Below are 21,392 nucleotides of genomic sequence, written 5' to 3'. Positions count from 1 at the left end.
ACTATCATAATTCATGCAAGAAGCTCTGTTGGGGTTAATTTACCAGTATGTCCTAATAATGTTTATTATCAGGCCTATAATTATTATGACGGCAGCGTTTTCTATCCTGCTAGCAATCAAGCAAGACACAGACACCTGTTATATTTTAAAATAGCCTCAGTTAACCTGGGACAGGGCAGATATTAATCCCCTAAACTATGTCCTATAGTGCCTGTCCCAATCCCATGCCATTTGGTTCTAATGATTTCTACCAAGTTACCTCCCATCCAAAATCCCAAATACTTGCTAATTATCATCATCTGGGCCCAGTCTCCATCCACGCCGGCCATTTGCTTCTCCTCCACCTAACCCATGGTGCAGCCTTCTTATTCTTCCTCTCCTCTCCTCTGGTCTCTCCTCCTCCCCAGATTCTCTCTCTGCCCCCAGCCCTGGGATCTTAGCCCATTTGCCCTGCCCAGGGGTGATGGCCTTCTTCTATTGGTCAAAAAGGTTGGGCTCTTAGGCAAGGTACAGGTGGGGCACAGAGGCAGCAAGCAGTAATTAGCATCAAAATACTAAGAGCACCGCCTGCTCTTCCAAAGGACCCGAGTTCAATTCCCAGCACCCGCATGGCAGTTCACAACTGTCTGTAACTCCAAGATCTGACACCCTCACACCAATGCACATAAATTAAAATTAAATAAAAATATTTTTTTAAAAATACATCAGACCAACCTCCAACAAAGCACACTTTAAATATGTGCACACAACAGGTTGAAAGTCAAAGCTTAGGGCTAGTGATGTCCTTAAATAGACATGCAGGAAGTCCTGGTTCAATCCTGAGCACTGAAATGAAAAACTAAAAGATTTTCAAAAGACAATAAGGCACATTAAACTAATCAATAGAAAATGGGGTTGTCTATAATAGCAGAGAAAATAAATGTTACTAAGATGAAATGCTTCATCTTATAATCATTAAGAGTTCAATTAGCCACAATACAACAGTATTAGTGGCTAATTTTTAAAAATATATATATATACCAAATGTTGAGGTGAAAAACAAGAACGGCCTTTAGCGTAAAATGATTAGATGGGTTTTGAAATGTGGCTTGATAGTTTCTTTCCACGCCTAAAAGTGGAAGGCAGAAATGGTCATAGATGCTTCCCTTGTAATAAGCATAAAACGGAAGGGAAGTTTGGGGAGTAACGGCCGTGACGTCTCTGTGGGTATACACCTGTCATGGTTTATCAACCAACCTGAACATTAAACACATCTTACCCTATAATTCAAAATAAAGAGCAGCAGTAATTTCAGAGGACAGTGAAGGCTCAGAGCAGCTTTTGAGCTGTGTGACACCTGAAGTAAACAACAATGAAAACAACTGAGGAAGGGAAAAGAGGAGAGAGAGACAGAGACGAAGAGAGAGGGTCCACGGTTCTCTCTTGTTCCCACCACAAGGCTGGAGAGACGGCTCGGCGGGCGGCCCACCTGCTACACAAGCAGAAGGCGCTGCCTTTGGGTCTTCAGCATCCACATTAGAGGTGGGCATGATTTTACATGCCTGTGATCCCAGCGATGGGGCTAAAGTCCTGCAGATCCTCAGAACTCGCTGCCTGGACAGTCCAGCCATAGTGGCCAGCTCTAGATTCAATACGAAGAAGACCTGTCTCCAAAAAGTAAGGTGCAGAGCAAAGAGGGAAAACATTCAGTTGATTTCTAGCCTCCACACAGCCATGAAGAAAACAAGTACGTATGCACACCTGTGTGCACATGCACACACCACACACCACACACACACACACACACACACACACACACACACACTGAAATCCAGTACAAATACAGCTACCAGATGTCTGCATGTAATAACATAGCAGTTAAGCTGGGTGTAGTGGTGCATGCCTGTAATCCCAGCACTCAAGGAGGCAGAGGCAGGTGGATCTCTGTGAGTTCAAGGCCAGCCTGATCTACAAAGTTCAAGACAGCTAAGGCTACACAACCCTGTCTTGAAAAACCAAAATAATACACTATACTCACAAAAGTAAATACACTATACACACACACACTCATACAACACACATACAGTACACTACACAACACACACACACACACACATAGCAGAGCATTGGTTTAGCAGATTTCAATCAGGATCACGTCCTCTGCCAGATCCCATGTTTAACTATGAGATTTTATTTATTATCTTCAAAAGATCACCAAAAATTGGATTTATTTAATAATTTTAAGTTTTGTGTTATTCCCTCTCCATGGATGAGAAAATGTAGGAAAAGAAGTTAGTGTTTTAAAAGTGACAAACCACTATGGCATGGTAGTACACACCCATAGTCCCTGCACCTAGAATATGGAGGCAGATTTTCAAGTTCAAAGTCAGCCATGGCTACATGAGATTTATCTTTCAAAAACAGTAAAAAACAAAAAACAAAAAAAAAAAACCAGGATTTGACACAATATTTGGTCTACAAACTTTTAAAACGTGTCAGCAAAACCCATGTAGACATCAGTTATTTCATGTAAAAATCTACCGCCCCTCTAAAGTCAGTGTTGAACGTGGTTAGTTCTCCAGGAGTGAAGGTCTCTTTTAAAATTCTCCTTCATAACTCTGCACAGCTATCTTCAAAAGATTACAAAAAAAAAATCTCAATTCTTCAAACATTATTATACTTCATTTCTGAAAAAGTCAAGAATCATTTTGAGCAAATAGAGCTGAATGGAAATGGTATTACCAATGTAGAATAAAAGCTATGGTGATGTCTACAAAATACAAATGGCTTCTCAAAAGTATCGATCCAAGTGTGACTAAAAAGTATGGAGTCCCCACAGCAACTTTTTAAAAGTTTAGGAAACACATTTTAGGTTTCCTTCTCATTACGTTTTGGATGTGCAATAACCCCACAGGCTGGTGTATTTGAACACACCTGCGTTGTTGATGCTGCTTCCGGAGCTGGCAACACCTCCTGAGGTGGGGCTTAGCTGGAGGAAGTGTGTCACGAGGAGGTGGGGCTTAGATGGAGGAAGTGGGTCACGAGGAGGTGGGGCTTAGTTAGAGGAAGGGGGTCATGAGCAGGTGGGTCTCTACCTGCATCCTGCTTCCCTGCCCCATCCCAGTTTGAATGCGCAGCCTCTGCTCCTGCCAGTACAAATAGGTGTTGCATTCGTTTGGTGGGCTGTGTCTTCAAAGCCAAACCGCAAACCGAAATAACCGCCTGTTTATGTTGCTTCCTGTCGTGTATTTGATCATAATAACCCAGAAAGTAGCGAGTGCACTTTTAAAACATGGTTTTAATGTAGGGCTGGACAGATAGCTCAAGGGTGAAGAGCTTTTGCTGTTCTTCCAAAAGACCCAAGTTTGGTTCCCAGCACCCATGTCAGTAGCTCACAATCACCTTAACTCTAGGGGATATGACACTTTCTGGTCCCAACAGGTGTGCACACACACACATGACATACGTTCACTCAGACACGTAAACATTAATAAGAATAACATTAAAATGTCTTTCATTGGGTCTCTGTGTAGCTTACTCACCTGTAGCTCGCCTTTCTATGCCTAGATTATTATTAGAGCTTTCCCAACTGAGCTAAATTTCATTTATACCTTTCTGTATTCTTTTTTGGTGTTCTTGCATGCTTTCTGTTGTTGTGTTTGTTTGTTGTTGTTGTTAAAGGCATACAGTTAGCCTGGTGTTAGTGACTTCTACTAATGAGTGCCCAGTTTCTTAAAAAAAAAAAAGCCTTATTGAATATGCAATCACAGAGGAGCAAAACTGAGGGAGGCTAAGGGCAGCAAACAGAAGCGTCACAGGTTTGGCTCCCCAGGTGCCAGTCCTAGGACAAGCTAGTTTTTTATTTCACATGGTCTCTTCAGAGAAAACATTGGAAACTGCTGTGAAAGAGAAAGCGACAGCTTTCCTCACTTGCTGAGGTCTTCATGGCAGGTCGCTCCTACGAGACTGTTAATATCCTGCTCTTTGTGTTACCCCAAAGGGACCCTAAACAAATCCAGCGACCTCTCACACCCCAAAGGCAGCTGAAAAGCCCAAGTCCTCCAAAGCCCAGAGATGCTATGGGTCTATGACTGCAGGGATGGCGACCACCGTGGACCCTGAAGTTCATAGTGGCAGCACAGGTGTTCTCTGGCCCAGGCCTTAGCAGCTGGGCGAGCAGTCACTCAGACAGTTTCTCTGCTCCAGGGGAAAGCGCACAGGGCAGCCTGACCTGTATGCTCAATTTTCTTAACCAATATATTTTATTAACAACTTAGTGACCGAGCATACATCACTTATAACCTGACTAACCAAAACAATAGGAAATGAGGATTAATGGACACAATAACAAAACCGTAAGGATATCAGTTCCGAGGAACGATTCTCCTGGCACAATCTGCAGGATTTCTTCTGCTGGAACCTGGAGTAACCAGAACCCAGAACCTCAGCAGGAGCCAGAGCCCCGAAGCCTTCCCTCAAGCGGTTCTCTCTAGGAGCGTCTCGAAGTAGAGCAATGAACTATCCCAAGTCTCCAAAAAGCCCTGCCTCCAGTTCTGGGCTCCTTTATATATCTCCTCCCAGAGCCTGGTCAAGGGATCTTTTCAGCTGGCAACAATCAAGTTCCCACACGAGGTGGTCGGTCTTCTAGTGGATTAACCTCACCTGTTCTCTCACAAGACCGTTCCAGTCCCACACTTGGGATCCTAAAAAACAGGTTTATCTCTCCTTCACTGACCTGGGAAGCTAAATGCACATCAGGCACTCTGCCTGAGGAGGAGCTCAGTGAGCTGCTACAATGACAGCATCTCAGCTCCACAGAAGTCACACATGGCGAGTGATGGCTGCCTTTGTATTGTAGTGCCTCTCCTTTCAAACTCCCAAGGCCTTCAAGAGGCCTCGTTTACCCTTAAGCCTGACATTTGTGTTTTGATAGCAGGTGTGTGGCAAATGCTTGACTTAAAGCAACCTTGACTTAAAGCAAAAGTGCAGGTCTTTGCTACGCGTGTTGTATTATGGGTTAGCCACGGCACTTCATGTATTATTTTGCCTTTGCACAAAAATCTCTTTATCAAAGCCCCCTTGCATAAACGCATGTTGGTTTTGCTCTAAATCCTTATGAATTGTCAGCATGTCTGATGTATCGCTGCATGTTTCTGACCCCACAAAATATGATTAGAACTGAATATATTGTTTTATCCTTTGAATGGTTCTCATGGGGCAAACAAGTACCCAGGGCCACACTATGGAGCATAGTAGTGCCCTGGTCTATTTGGTCTATTCACTTTCTGAAAGCAATTAATACATTCTGCTGCAGCATGGGCTTGTGGGTGAGTTATGAAAGTTGCCCTCAGATACATCAGTACAATATCCCAGGAAAAGAATTTGCCAAACCAAATACAAAAAACAGAGGAGCAAAATATATTTACTCATGTATAAGGATATTGAATGAATAGTCGTCATCGGGCCATGGTGAGCCTCAACAGCCGAACACGTCACCTAACACTACACTACAGTCAGTCAGGGCAGCCCTCCGCAGCTGTGGCGAACCCTGAGGCTGCCTGCTGGTTCCCAAGTCTGCTGATTTTGGCAGCTTACCTGGTGTCGTGACTCAAACCTTCATCTGCATAGGATCTAGGCGTCATGTCTTTCACAGGCTGGATACATTGGCCATGTCCACCGACGGCTATTCATAGACATACTCAGAAAGGCCTGGAATCCTCTGGAGCACTCTCTGATTCCTCCCCCAGGTCTGTGCTCCCTTCTGGTGGATAGACACTCCTCCCTGCCAAGACACAGAGTTCCCTGCTTTCTTTCACACCTGGACATAAAGAGCTCCGGACACTGAGGTGGTATAAAAAGGGCACTTCCTGGGTCGTCTGCCCAAGGTGTTCTTCTGAAAACACAGGATTCTAAGTACTCAGAACCCAGAAGCAAGGTATGTAGATAAAATGGGCCATCATCGTCTCTGCTTCCTTTATATCGCTACAAGAAACACCACGCTCTGCCATCACTCTTGGTGACACAGTGAAGGGGACGACTTAGGAGAACAGTTCTGAGATTTTGATACTGGGTACCCCCCAAGGCCCACGTGCTTGTCTCTCAGGGTTGCTCCTTTTCCAGGTGGTGGAGTCTTTTAAGAGGTACAGACAACGGGACGTCTCTAAGTCATTGGGAAAGCAGCCCTGAAGAGTAAAGTGTGACTGCAGCGCCTTTCTCTCCTTTGCTTCCCAGTCCTGAGTTGAGCACTTTTGCTCAAACACGCATGCTCATCTTGATGTCCTGCCTCTCTGCAGACCCAAAGCAACCAGGCAAACTATCCACGGACCAGAGCCTTCAAAACCATGAACCAAATACAATTATCCGTATTTTGTTACAATAATACAAAACTATCACAGATAGTCAGTTTTAGGGATTTCTATTCAGTCTTCTACAAATCCAGTAAAACAAACAAAAACATTCTAAGCTTAAATTTAGCCAAAACCCCTGCGTTAGTGATCACCCTCCCACTCAGAAACAGTTAGGGTATCAATGTCAACACTGACACTATTATGTCTAACAGACACAACACCTTGAAAGGTTTTATATCCTTTGGTCTTTTCTTCACTGGTAAAAATTACTTTAAAAACTAATACAAATATAGAACCCTGGGGACTTTATTGTGGTGGATTACTTATCATCGTTACTACGCCCAAATATTCAACAAGAAGCAACCGAGGATTTATTTTGGTTCATGAGCTGAACCACTTCACACTACAGTGTTAATGGGGGACCGCCCTCACCCTCTTGCCATGGTATTCATAGTTTTGTTCGGCCGCTCAGCTACTGTTGTACTACCCTTGGAACCCTGTAGGTTACGTCTGGATTCCTTGACAGTCATTACGCAGTAACCTGACTTTGGGCAATCTGACACACCACTCGCTCCTACTTTCTGTCTAATAGGCTTTCGGCAGAGAGAGCTCTCCAAGTTTGCCTGGTAGCCAAATCAGCCTCCAGAGCTTTCTAAACTTCGCTGTCTGCGCATGTCTCTGTGGCTTTGTTGACTAATCGCTATCTGCGCATGTCTCTGTGGCTTTGCTGACTAATGTCCAATAAGCCTTCTTGTGGAGGCTCGCTCAGCTAAAACACCCATCACTTCCAGGATGCAAATTCCACTCAACATCTTAATTGCATTTATGTCTGTGCGCAAGCGCAAGGCAGGGGGAAAAGGCGCACATGCTACACACACGTGGAGGTCAGACGACAATCTGCAGAAAGCAATTCTCTCCTTTCGCCGTGTGGATCGAACGCAGGACATCAGTTTTTGGTGTTACCCAGTGAGCATCTTGCCAACCCTCTGTCAACATTTCCTTTCCCATCTCCCTCAGAAAGAATGGCCACAAATGAGTTATTGATTTACTGAGCCTCTAGAAGCTAACAATTCAGACCATGCCCCAGGATCCTAACCGTGGTGTTAAATCCTTTAACGAAGTTTCCTAACCGTGGTGTTAAATCCTTTAACGAAGTTAACTGTTGTGTAACCTAGGAACCCTGTGGCTGGGGTGGAGGTGAGGTGGACACACCATCACATGGACTTCCGTTCTGCTCCTCTCCAGCGGCGGTACCTCCAGCATGCTCCTCTGGCTTAGAGCGCCTGCGTTTTCTCGGGTCTTGAGCCTGTCTCACTTCAGCTGCACAGGCTCCCTACTAAAAGGGCATGCGATCCGGGGAAGCCTCTGCATTAGGGGCCCCTTACCCTTAAAGATCTTTAACAAACCCCACACGCCTCAGTCTAACCTGGCAGGGTTGCTCATGTTTTCCCAGGGCCCTGACCTCTTACAAAAACAATGACATTTTCTCCAAATCCCGTAATTCAGCAGTCCAGCAAGGTCTCCCTCCTTCCAAGGTTGTGGTTTCCATGTGTCTGAATTTGGTCGCAGCTGGTGGTATTATCTGCAAAGACTGTGGCTCCCACAGGAGGTAGACCTCCAGTGCCTCACGGTGGACTTCCTGTTCTGCGTCCTGACTGCTGAAGTGAGACAAGCCGGTCTGCTATCCTGCTCCCATGCCTTCCTGCCACGAGACTGGATCCTTCTGGAACCGTAAGCCAGAGTGAACCCTCTCTTCGCGAGCTGTGTTGGTATGGTGTTTCATCAGCGTACAGAGAACTGAGCTAACCACTAAGTGCCACATCCTAGGAACCAGACACCTGTGCCGGGGACCGTCCATTCCCCACTTCTCACCAAAGATGGCATGTAATTAATCTCAGATGGCTGTCCCAATATTAGGTCGGTTTATAGAAAAATACTTAAATGTTTTCCAAGAAACAAGAACTCAGTATGAAAAGTATTCATGTATAATACTAAATTTATTTTTAATGAGATCCCTGGGTGAAGCATCAGCAATATTACGTGTACAGAAACAGCTAGATTTCTGTCAGTCCGTGCGACATTAACAAGCATTAGTGAGGACACGAGCACATACACTGTAAGGAAACGAACATGTCAAGACATGACTATTTAACACAGCATGACCATTTAGTGAAACTCTCAATTTAACATGACTATCCGTGTATGGATTGAAATAAAGAGGAAGAATACAGCAATGTTACCTGTTACACTTTGTAAAATCAGATACATGAGTCTATACGCAGTGCTTTTAATAAAGACAGTAATTAACTTCTAATAAATATATCGCTTTCTGTTCCTTTATCATGTTATTTTGTATGTATGTAGCTGGCAAAACCTACCAGCTAACTGAGGTCAGTAGCCATCAGGACACAATACTGCACTTGCTTTCCTTTCAGCTCCCTGTCCTCACTCTACACGTCCTATCATCAGTTCCTACAGAACTGCTAGAAGCTACCCTGGCCCGGCGTGAGCAGCCATCTGGGGAAGGCCAGGAAGGGCTCGTGTGAGCGCTTCAGGGTTCGGCCTGCCCTCCTCACAAGTGCCAACAGGGCCCGCCCTAGTTCTCCTGCTCCTCGTAGTGAGCATAGCCGCTGGCATAGGTCCTTCCTAAGTTCAAACTAGTGAACAGATCTGATGACTCGGCATCTGAGTCCTTCCCATCTTCTTCCTCTTCATCGTCCTCTGCTTCGTCCTCCTCATCCTCATCATGGTACGCACTATCTCCATACTTGTCAGATGACAGGTTCCTCCAGTAAGCATCGTACCCGGAAGCACCATCTCCCTCTTCTCCTCCAGTCTGCCTGCCAAACTTCAAGGAGCGTGCTACAAGAGACAGCCACATACATGTCGTCAGTTAGCGCCATGCTCACACATCCCACTGCCAGGGGACACACTGTTACACTGGTGCTTAATGAAAAGGGAAGTCCTTCTCTAGTTTTCTTACAGAAATCTATACAGCATAATCACAACTATGGCAAATGCCAAACCTCAGTATTGTCAGTATGATTCTGTATCAAAGTGAAGGCTAAAAAACCTCACTTGCTTATGGCAACACATTTATCTTTTCAAAGAAAAACAAAGTTCCTATATATAAATGTACACGTACACACACACACACACACACACACACACACACACACACACACACACACACACACACACACACACACACACACACACGGCCATGGAGGCAGCTCCATCAATTGGGTTTAGTTACCTATTGACGGAATTTGAACCACCTGGCCTCTGAGCATGCCTGGGGCCCATCATTATGTTGGCTGATGTGGGTAGGCCCACTCCCCGGGCAGGGATCCTAGACTGTGTGGAACGGGAAAGCAGCGCAACATGAGCATGCATTCACTATCCTCCTCTGACTGTGGACACATGAGCAGTACCTGCCAGCTCTGCTGCGCTGACCTCAACTATAAGCTAGAATAAACCCTTTTCCTTAAATGGCTTTCATTATAGTATTTTATCATAGCTGCAAAAGAGAAGCTGAGACAACCAGTGAAGTGCTTTACATAAATCAGAGGACCCAAGTTCAATCCCCAGTATCCACATAGCAATTTAGGTGTGGCAGCACATGCTTATAACCGTAGCACTGTAGAGGCAGACACCAGAAGATTTCTGCCAGCCAGCCAAGCTTAGAAAAACTTGTCACAATAGCCTCGCAAGGAATCGCACCCAAAGTTGATATCTGCTACACACACACACACACACACACACACACACACACACACACACACACACACACACCCTCACCACACCCAAAGTTGATCTCTGGTATATACACATATGCATATGCACAGAAAAGTAGAGGAAAAAGGAAACAGTAAATTTAGTCTAGGCATGAAAGCCGACCTCTCCTGGGTACCACGAGAAGCCTTACTTGACATGCTGAGGTCCTTTGTCTCCTGCGTTTCGTGTCCACACTTAGGGCAAGGAGGTTGTTTCCCTTTTTCTTGCTTAAACACCTTGCTCCTTGTATGTTCATCACAGAAACAAGCCTATACGAGAGAGGCAGAAATAAGGTAGTATTTAATTTAAAAGACGTAAAAACATACCATCCGATATCACAAGAAAATGTGAAGAGAGTTTTGCTTAAGGCGGAGCTAAGAACTGTATTGGACTTGTCATGTGCTCTTGATTTCAGTTTCTTAAAGGGAAATGGATTTTGCCGGGACTCTTCAGAAACAGGACAACGTCAGGCAGACACTTACTAGCCAGAGGATGACATGGGAGGTGGCTTATCCACGAGGTCATGTTTGAGGCTCTAGATAACAAAATGGTGGCTAGTTCATCTTCAGAGTACACTGCCACCCAGACAAGGGCTGGAAAGGCAATTTCCAAGTCCTCAGTACTGAGGGAAATGCGGACAGCCACTCAACAACATGGGAAGGCGAGCAGGGTAAAGTGACCAAAGACAGAGCTGCTCTAAGCAGCAGAAAACACAGACAGTGCAATTCTGCAGCAGGCGGAACCAGGAAGAGTAAGACAGGACACAGACAGAAAAGGTGAAGGACTAGAGCCGTGTTTCTGAAGTATGTTACTGTCTAGTGACCTTTGAACAAGACACACCTTACATCGGAGACACGAATGCTGGCCAAGGCGATTGCAGGAAACACCTGTGGGAGACAATCATCATCTGAAAATCCCGCCAGCTACTCGAACCTTGCATATTACTTCTGCCAGTTACTGAATCACTGGATGCTCTCTCAATGGCAGCACAGTCGAGTCAGTCACTTGCCGACCTGCAGGGTTCGTGCACTATAAACACACAAAGCACCCACGCTTCCTCCACACGAAACTTTATTTTCATCCTATACATTCTGCAAAAACCTAAAGGAGGGTAAGGTACACAATATACTTTTACATACCCATGAAAATTTGTGTAAATACTGAATTTTATATAAAGTCTATATCTTTTATCCATAACTGAGCAATTACAATCTGCACATATGTGATAGAGTTAGCAACTGTCCCAGAATGAGAGCCATATGATGGAAGCAGGTAACTGAGAATGCCGGTTTTCTTCTAGGATGGTAATGCTACTTAGTGAGAGTCAATACGAGACATTGTAGAACAATACTTTATGTATATTCTCATTTCAATAAGCCTTTTGAAATTATCTGTAGAGAGAATTCTATACTATTACTATTAACCCAATTAGTAACTGGTTCTCATCTAGACAACTCAGAACTGTTTGTAGGTGCAGGCTAAATACAGATCTGAGATACCCAACCCGAATGGAAGACGAGCTCTCCAGGGAAGAGCCTGAGCCCCTGCACTGTTAGAGATGAACAGGAGTGGGGTCACTGGAAGGCACTGAGAAAGGGAAGGAGAGGGCTGCGCTTGACTGGTAAAGGAACCTGAAGGTTCACAGCTGGCACACAGGACCAGGAATGCTACAACAACACCAACGCCTGGTCAAGGCCACAAAATGGAGAAGTACTCAGCCAATATACCACTATTCTCCTCATGGGAAAATTCAGAGGCAGTGATAGGGTTTTTTTTTTTCTATAAACAAAACACACACACACCATGTATGCATGCGCACACACATTACAAGGTAGCATTAAAAAACTTACTTCTTTTTAATTGAGTTTCACACTTACACTACTCAGAAGCCTAGGTACGAGAACAGCTAACAGAACAACTTACATTTAAATGTTTCTGCTTCTAGGACTTGGCAGCTGGCTTGATGTTCAAACTGATCATCTTCACAAAGAAAATTATGGCAAAACGAACAGCTGAATATTCTGCCTCCTGTAAGATTACAATAAAATCCATAAATATTATATGGCAAACTTAATAACTTTAAAAATCCTTACCCTTGTCAAAGACGGCAACTGACTGCAGACGTACTTCAAAACTGTGCGGCAACAGCTAAAATAAAGCTGCTGATGTACTTCCTGCTGACACTGGCCTGTGGGCCTCACTATCTCCTGTCCACTTACAGACCAGTCACAGCCCAGGAGAGGCTGCCTGTCCTCCCCAAGCTCCCTCCTCACCTGTTTGGGTGACTAGTTCTAGCACTTACTAATACTGCTGCTGCAAGCCCCTCCCAACTAAACTATTCTTGAAACTGTAGCGTGGCTAAAGATTTCAAAGTCTCTCTATGGAGAGAGAGCGCTAGCCCTTACCCATAACTAAGACATGTTAGCACCTAGTCACTCACCATGGTCCCATACCCCTCGCTCACATTCCACACACTCTGCATCAGTGAGTGGACAGGCACAGGCATGGGTGCTAAGACACTTCCGCCCGTGGCAAACCCAAGCCTCACAGAAGTCACATATTGCACCCTGAAAGAAAAAAACAGGAGCTCTGGGTCAGCTACCACAGGACCACCCAGCCACTAAGGCTCTTACAAAACAAGCAAAGGAAGGGAGGCCAGCAAGTGGGAGGATGGTTGACCTGTGAAACCAGGTGTAGAAAGCCTTACATGTGTCTCTCCTTGAGGAGACAGGAGTCTAGCAAGACAGAGAAGGACTCTCAACTAGGTAATCCAGAAGACTTTAATAAGGCAGACTTCACAGTACACAGCAAAGGGCTGAGAGAAAACATCAAGGATGGCCCAGTGGCGCCCTGCCCCCCAATCCCGAGGGACAAGGAAGGGTGGCACATGGTTATCAGCACAGGACAAACGGCAAAGGACTCACCCCTGAGAGAGCAAAGCTCTGTCCCAGAGAAAATCCCAGGTTAGACTATACATAAAACCAGCATTATTGTCCTCACAGAACGTAATTTGGATATGAAGTATAAACCACACTGCAGAATATAGCAAAACTTAGGGCTCATACTTAATATCTTTTAATGAAATGGAACAAAATGCATCTTACGGTACTAAAATTCCTCATAAGATAGATCTTGTCTAGTAAAGATAATGTGTAATTAATATATACTTTTTGTCAAATTTAATATTAAAAAATTAACCTTAAATTCTTTTGAAACTTATTTAACCAAAAGGTTTGAGTTGATGATCTTCCAAATTCAGGAAATGTATTTTGTGAAGTCTGTTTAACATTTTAGAAAAGTACATGGTACCTTTAGCTGGATGACCAACTAAAATTACAAAGAAAGCCCTGTCATTTTGGGGCTTGGGGGCATGGCAAGCTTCATCCCTCCTGGCTAGTTTTCATGGTGTTAAGGATGCTATACACTCTACCAGGGGAGGAAAGTCTTACCCAGATGCAAATCCTGTAAGCTACAACTGTGACCATCCTGGCAAGATATCCCCACTGATGCAACAGTGGCACGAATGTTACAGGAGTAACCAACTACTCCTGGTTGAGTACAAAGCCTCCTCTGGGAGACAGAACTCATATCTGGCATTGTTATCAGGACAAAAGAACCCGTGGCTACACAGGTCATACTACTAATATTTTGCTAACTGAACCCAGAATGACAATGACTCTTAGTAACTTACTGCTATCTACACAGATCAGTGCACCTCCTCAACCTCATTAAAGAAGCTTCTTTTCTTTCAATAAACGGTAACACAAAGACTAAAACCTGGTCAACATGCAGAAGTAAGAGACTGCAGAGTATAAATGTACCAGTTTCTTGGTCCGTTCAAACTGCTGTACCAACCAAGGACAACACACGCAGTAAATCTAGACCCCTCTTCAGATCTAGCCAACGGACAGCGCGTTCTCCACAGGTGTGCGGAGAGTGGAGACTGACTCTGACGTGAACTCTGGTGCCCCTATTTGACCACTTCCCTTTGGTGGGGAGGCCTGGTGGCACTCAGCGGAAGGGGAGGCAGCTACCAGGATGAGACCTGATAGGCTGTGAGTATATGGTGGGGGAGGAGGTCCCCTTCTGTCACAGGCCTAGGGGAGGGGAATAGGATGAAAGAAGGAAGGAGGGAGGGAAGGGGACACAGGAAGATACAAGAGAGGGGATAACAATTGAGATATAATGAATTAATTAAATTAAAAAAGCTTTTAAAAAAAAAGAAAGAAAGAAAAAGTCAAAGACAAAGACAAAGGGAGAGAGACTGCAGAGTGCAGAAAGAGGTCTACAGAATACTCCTCCCTCCCAGGCTCAGGGATCTAGCAAGGCAGAGGTGGTAGAGGACTATGAGGAAGCAAGAGTGGACACCAGACACAGCAGGAAGCGGCACACAGACCACCACACCAACTCCGACAGCAAGCAAAAACCTGTGAAAGAGGCTCAAACCAGCAAGATCCCAGCATGGAGGAGAGCGGTGAGCACACAGTCCCACCCTTAATTGTATTTGACAGCTTCTAGGAGAGGAAAAGTCAGTTTTCTTTAAGGGTGTGGCCCCAGTAGGATGACCATGCTGCAGGGCAGGCCTACACCTAAAAGGATTTGGGTAAATAAATTGGACTGAATGGGTTAAAATTTTAAAGAAAGAACACAGATAGTATCTGGGCAAATAGACGGGGTAAATCTTGAAGAGGTAAAGGACAATATGATGAAAATATATTGTAAGAAATTAACAAAAATTATTTTTAAGACACTGGTTAAAATGGCTTTATCTCATCCATGGGAACACATTATGCTAAGTCATGAAAAGCAGCTTACCACCATAGCAAGGCCTGTACTGTACACACCAGCATGCTTGATGACACAGTCTGAAGACTTCATCATACACTTTGTTTTTCCTGGTTAAAAAAATGTATATATGCATTATTAGCCCTACAAATTGGTGCATACAGAAACCATTAACTGACTCCTCTTTGATCTAGCACAAGTGCCTATGGAAATAATACTTTTAAAATTATTAAAGCCATATATCTTCCCATTTACATAAAAAAATTACAGAGATCTCATTACCTTAGTCAGATCTTCTGAGATTAGAAATGTATTAATCCATAAAAGTTGTTATATAATTTATATGCAACATGCTAATTCATTAAAGCAGAAATTCCAGGCTATGCACTGTAATCTGACGATCATTTTGACAGTTTCAAATCTTATGAAATTCAAGTGAACCAAAATGCTGTAAATGCATGCTTTAAGATGAATCTTATAGTCATGAATCACATAGGAACCGCCCCGCATAGACGTAGCAGGTGTTTCCTGGCACACACCATCAAAAGGCATGTTGTACCTAAGCTTATCCCTACGTAAAATCACCACAGAGGGGCTCATCCAGAGTCACCCAGCCCGCCGTGGCAGGAGCTCTGCGTATCAGATGCTAACAGGGTTAGTGATGGCATACTAACTGCCCATCAGACTACAGAGTGGAACAGGAGACACGGAAGATGCCAGCATCGTGTTTCCTGAGGAGCAGGGTTAGATGACAAGAAATGGGAAGAGAGAAAAACTGGGCACAGGGCAGAATCTGCGATAGAAAGCGCATCCACACACAGCTCTGTGACGTCCTGGAGACGAGACACTGAGTGAGCAAGCACAGCTGCCTCTACCTTCTGCGGACTCGGTTTCTCTCTCTGCACCCACATGCATGAGTGCCGCACAGGCAGGTGAGTCTCTCCTCTCCACAGGACTCTTGGACAACTAGAACCACACTGCAAACAGGCCGCACCCTGCAGCTCGGCACTAGCTGCTCCGTTGGAAACCATCACCTTCTAAGCAGTGTTCAAAGAGAACACTGAGGGGAAAGTCTGGAGTAAAGCCATTAGGTTCCCTAGGGCAAGTCTCCAGGAACACACGGTAGAAATCCCCCATGAGAGCAGCCCGGCAAAGGCTGCGACACCTTGGCATAAGTGTGTGTTCGGATTACTTAGGAGACGCCCACCTTTCTTCTCTAGGAAATGCCAGGTCGTTTATCTTGAGTTATTTGAGGGAAATAGCTCCACCTGTACTTCACAACTGCCAGACAAACAAACATTTGATGAAGACACGCTTCACAGCTCTGTACTCACCACACTGTGCACAAATGGGTAACTTCTGAACAGAATTACAAAAGTAGCAAAACGCTCTGTTCTTCTGCCGCCTGGTCAGGGAAAACAAAGATTTAAATAGTCAGTTTCAGGTAGAGGATGAGACCATAACTCTGTGCTCGTTAGCTTTGCCAACTTGACCCAGACTAGAGTATCTGAGAAGAGGCCTCAGTTGAGTAACCGCCTCCATCGACTGGCCTGTGGGCATGTCTGTGGAGCATTTTCTCAACTGCTAATTATGGGAGAGGCCACACTGCGCTGTGGGCAGTGCTGGCCCTGGCAGGTAGTCCTGGGCGGTGTAAGGTAGCTGACCTTGAGTGGAAGCAAGCCAGAAAGCAGGATGGAATAAACCCTTTCCTCCCCAAGTGTTGTCACAACAACAAAAAGCACAGGAGGACAACGTCATACAGAAAAAGAAATTTAAAAAATTTACCTCTGACACTTGTCACATTCCTGTAAAATTAAAAACATAACATTAATTTCCTGCTGGTCGATAATGGAAAACTTAATAACATTATAAAGACTACTCTCTTTCCCACACTATGATGTAACTAACTGGTTCTAGACCCCAGTTCCAGCTCTCGCCATGTGTGTAAGCATGTTATCCAATAGCAAAGGTAAATTAAAAAGTAACACTCTAATCCACAATGGAAAAAGCTTTATTGCAAAAGAAGTTAAATATATTCCATTTGCTTTGGTTGTTTTAAAGAAACCAAATACTACACAAAGCAGATACATGTCCCTACTCAATTTTCTATTTTAATTGCAAAACATCCTATTTGCTTATGTGGAGTAGATGCTGGAAATAAAGGAGGACACAAAATACTAATGAAGAGCAGCAACTATCTACATTTACTTAGGGCTTTCAGAGCCCTCTGGTCAGGTCTGCTCTCTATAGTCAAGGGGTGAGTCTTTCCCCAAGTGTGTTCTACACTCTGGCCTTTCCGCCTCCACTCTGGCCTCCGCGCCTCCACTCTGGCCTCCGCGCCTCCACTCTGGCCTCCGCGCCTCCACTCTGGCCTCCCTGCCTCCACTCTGGCCTCCCTGCCTTCACTCTGGCCTCCGCACCTTCTTTCTCTAACACTTTCCCCTCTATGGAATGAAACACTAACCCTGACTCTCATTACAGGCACTTACATACGGGTCACTTTGCTTTGTCTGTTCAGCCCTACATCATAAAGCAGTCTTGGGACAGAAAAAGGACTCAAGCCAACCTATGACAACTCGTTTTGTGGCCTCCACAGTATGAGAGGTGACATAAGCACACTACCAGAAACCAGGGAGCTAAGCAAGCACAGTGTGACAGTCCTCAGAAGCAGCAGGAGGAAAAGCAGCCGAAGCAGAGACTGTCCCAGGATCCAGCTGTCCCCGCGTCTTCTTTGCCCATTCTTTGCCCCACACTTGCAGTTACTACTCCAGTGACCTACTTTTCCCTAAGGTGAAACTGTGTTTCTGTCATCCATAAACAAACAAATCCTACACAGTACATGACACTAGAGCATTCTACACACGGCTAAAAGAGGCACTCTATTAGCCTTCGATGGTGTGCCCAGAGTTATGCAAATACATGGTCTCATAAATACTCAACACTTGCCAAATAAAGTCACACATTTTAAAGACCAACCTACTTAGCACAGGCAAAATTCTTTAAGAAAAGGGGAAATGCCTAGAAATCAGGACACTCAGCAAGAGAAACCACTGAACGAAGAATGGCTAAGAGAAAAATGACGAAAGCCCAGTGAATAAGACACACTGAGCTAAGGGAAATGGAAAAGCCGGAACCGCTCTCAGTTCCCGTTACCCACTCTCTCCTTCAACACCTACTGTCACCAGCAGCATATGAGGTGCGAGGCCAGGCTTGACGAGAGAAAAAAAGTCATTATTACTCAGTAAAAAATAGTGACCACGCCCCTCCCAGGTTTTCCATGTACTGAACACACGGGCACACTGTGGTTGATTTTTTCTTTTTCCAGGTAGACTCTATACCATATAGTTCTTCCTTTGCGCCAGCAGCGGATGTTTGAAAGCTCTTACCATGGAAGCATTGCACGGGTGCTTGGCTAAGTCTACGGTGCCTCTAGACGCCCTGAGTTGCTTCTCCCGTTCTCGACGGTTCTCTGCCTTCTTCCTCGCACCAGTCTTTTTTTTCGGCATCTTTCCCTCTTTCTAAACAAGAAAAACAGAAAAGCTGTTTAGTGCTGCATTCACTTAACACTGTGTTTACACTCTCCTTAAATATTAAACTCACCTCATCACTCCTACAGTTAAGACTTTCTAAAGCCTTTAGCAACAGTGCGCCCACATTATTCCTGCTGCAGTTTAGCTACCAAACAACTCGAAAACAGCAGCGGCACCAAAGAGCCGAAGAAACTGTTTTCTCGCTCTAAACTTAACTATTTTGTTCTTCATTCAAAAAAAAAAATCTGTGTATGCACCATTAATAAGAAATGACTAAAACACTCATTTTGTGCCAAGTTGAAATGACCATTTGGAGATATACAGCCACAACCAAAATGCTGCCAACACACTGGACACTCTTCACCTAGATGGTATCTAAAGAAATATATCCAACAAGCCAAGCACCGACTGCAAAACCAACCCGTTCTCTCTGAAGATGAAGCAACTACAGTCGCTTTCGCTCCTCCTTGGAAGCAACGATTTTAACTGGTCGGATGCTTCGAAGTTTGTTTCCCATAGGGACATCAAACCTTACAAAGCTGGGTTTTGGCACTTGGAAAAAGTACAAGTTAGAGGGCCGGGCTTCTGTTTGACGATTCCAATGCCCTAACCTTTCGGGAAAGGCAGTCCTAGGGGTTAATTAGTGGTTAATCATCGTGGCCGAGGCACGGGGCCGTCCGTCCATACTTAAAAGCTGAAGTCTGGAGCATGTGGCTGAATGGCTGGCCACGGGTGCATTCTCTACCCACTGCGACATCTCAGGCCGATTTTTTGTTTTCCCCTCTCGAATTGTTCGTGCCAGTGACGAGGGGATTCTTTCAGCTCGAGCGTGGACTCCAGTGACAGCAGGGCGGCACTGGGGGGACTGGCGGCGGGGGCGCGGGGACACCCACGCGGCTCGCGACCCCGCCAGCCGCCCACGGGTCCCTCACGCTCTCGCGGCTCACCCCGGGTCGCGCAGCCTCGCTCGCGGGGACGCGCCGCTCACCGCAGTGATCGAGGACGCAGAGGCGACTCCAACCCGCGGGCCAGAACCCCCGGGGAGACCGGTGCGTGCACGAGTCCGAAAGGCTGAGACGGCAGGGTTCCGATGGTGGGAGCCAGACCGGATGTCCTCCCACGTCAGCGCTCCCAGACTGTACACGTCAACCGGAAGTGCCCAGCCAGCCCCGCCCCGTTCTGTTTGCTCCGCCCCGACCGCGCCCCCTCCCCACGGGAGGAGCAGGGCCCCGCCTTCCTCGCTCCAGGTGGAGAAGGAAAGTAGGGAAGTCAAGGCCTGTGCTATCTCATTCTGATTTTATTTTACTCAGAGAATTGAGAAGTCCAAAAGGAATAGAAAGATGAACCCACAAAAACTTTTGATAGAAAAAAATGAATTTACTAACGATTTTTTTCCCCTGATTCTTTTGAAATCCGTTTCTTTCTGTGAACCTGACAAGCCTGGCATCTCACCTTTTTGTTTATTTTTCTTTGTTGTTTTTTGAGGCATAATGAGAGTGGAAGCCTGGCCTTGAATCAATGACCCTCCTGTCTCTGTCTGTCTCTGTCCACCCCCTCCCACTCCTCTCCCCCACTCCCCCCTCCCTTTCCTCTGCTCCCCTCCCCCTCCCCACCTCTGCTGGCGTTGCTCATCAGTGACAGCAAGTCCCATTTTTTTTATTGATTATCTCGCAGCACTGACGTTCCAGTTCGGAGTTGTCTTTAGGTTGCGCTCTGCTGTGTGGATTCTGTTCCATTGTGAGCACATCCTCCCACGTTCTCTGCTTGTGCCCTGTGCCTGAGATCTGACTTTGCCACAGGACTGTTTGCTTTAAATAACACTGAAAGTAAATGTGCTATTTTCCCTCCTCCCTCAGCTCTGGGGAGGAAGACCCTGACAATCCTCCCAGTTCCAGAATCGGTCGTTACTCACTGTCACCTGGGCTTGAGAGTAGCTATTTTATCCCCACCCGTAGTTTTGCCCTTAACCTTCGCTCGCATTTTGGTCTCTTGATTTCTTGGTTGCCGTCTGCGAACACCTTTACTACACCCCAGGACTCTACCTCCGTGACCAGGCCTTGAACTGTCTCTCCCAAAGAGAGCTGCCCCAGCCGTGAAATTCAAACTCCAATGTCTTTGTTACTGGACCCCTAAACTGTCCGAAGTATTCTTGTTTAATCATCCTGTTCAATCCCCCCACCAACTTCCACTTAAATAAAACATAGTCCCATCACTTCAGTCACAATTTGACATGTTTTTTTCCTACTCCCAGTAATTAAATGATGTACATTTTCCTTCCTATATTGATTTTTTGGACTGTTTATTTTGGGGGCCTGGGGGAGGGGCATAATGCATAAATAGGAGTCTATGTCACTAAACTCTAGCCTAGCCTGTCAAGATTCCCCTCTGTCCTGTACTTTCCCAATCAACTCCGTCACTCCCATTTACCACACTCTCAAAACGGATTTCCGCTTTCCAACCTTCCACCGCTTTTCTCAGTTTCAGCAGACATCGCTGCCTCCCCTTTGTATAAAGCGACATCAAGACTGCTCCGAGACACGGTTAAGGAGACGTTTTTTATTGTAGCTACGAGGGAGAGAGTGTAGCCGGCAGCATGTGGAAGAGTTCAGAGCAGGGACAGAAAGCAGTAGACTAGATGTGGCCAGTGGACTGAGCCAGCCATGTGAGAGGAGAGAGAGAGAGAGAGAGAGAGAGAGAGAGAGAGAGAGAAGGGGAGAGGGGGTGTTTAGAAAGGAAGAAAAGAAACAAAGAGGGGGAAGACGGGCTAAGAGAGGGGACCGAGAAAATAAGAGAGCCAAACGGGCTCTCCTGGCCTCAATGGCAGGGTTATATAGGATTGAGAAGCTGAGAGAGGGAAGTCCATGAGCTGGAGAGGGTTAGGATGCAGAGCTTTGTGGAGCCCCCGGTACTGAGTGAACTGGCCAGCGTGTGCTTTGATGTGTGGTAATAGGCACCACAGTTAGCTATTTGTCCC

The 21,392-nt window shown here is 45.5% G+C and overlaps 1 protein-coding gene across 3 annotated transcripts; it reads right to left on the bottom strand.

Annotated features, from left to right (window-relative positions):
• Positions 1–8,304: 8,304 nt before the first annotated feature.
• On the bottom strand, positions 8,305–19,562 carry ZNF330 (zinc finger protein 330). 3 transcript variants are annotated; one of them, XM_084755314.1, is made up of 10 exons: positions 19,407–19,562; positions 18,275–18,406; positions 16,674–16,693; positions 16,223–16,293; positions 14,919–14,998; positions 12,544–12,670; positions 12,027–12,131; positions 10,944–10,990; positions 10,255–10,372; positions 8,305–9,188 (listed from the first exon to the last, which is right to left on the bottom strand). In XM_084755314.1, exons 2-10 carry the CDS (start codon positions 18,392–18,394, stop codon positions 8,923–8,925), a joined length of 954 nt encoding a protein of 317 aa, XP_084611440.1. In that variant the 5' UTR covers positions 18,395–18,406; positions 19,407–19,562; the 3' UTR covers positions 8,305–8,922. The 3 variants fall into 3 exon arrangements, with proteins under 3 accessions (XP_084611440.1, XP_084611439.1, XP_084611438.1); XM_084755313.1 differs by having other exon boundaries at positions 19,366–19,552; XM_084755312.1 differs by lacking the exon at positions 19,407–19,562 and adding an exon at positions 18,840–18,858.
• Positions 19,563–21,392: the final 1,830 nt, after the last annotated feature.

The sequence above is a fragment of the Acomys minous genome (genome assembly GCF_964271855.1).
Source record: "Acomys minous genome assembly, chromosome: 14".
Classification (NCBI taxonomy): Eukaryota; Metazoa; Chordata; class Mammalia; order Rodentia; family Muridae; genus Acomys; species Acomys minous.
This window is presented reverse-complemented; position numbering and strand designations above follow the sequence as displayed.

What these genes read in the sequence shown, in the direction of transcription:
- ZNF330 (XM_084755314.1), bottom strand. Translation starts at nt 18,394, where the DNA reads ATGCCGAAAAAAAAGACTGGTGCGAGGAAGAAGGCAGAGAACCGTCGA. An exon ending in AGAAGCAGAAACATTTAAAT is followed by an intron (nt 10,991 to 12,026) that starts GTAAGTTGTTCT and finishes TGTCTCCCACAG; the next exon opens with GTGTTTCCTGCAATCGCCTT. An exon ending in AAAGGACCTCAGCATGTCAA is followed by an intron (nt 9,189 to 10,254) that starts GTAAGGCTTCTC and finishes TGTCTCTTGTAG; the next exon opens with CACGCTCCTTGAAGTTTGGC.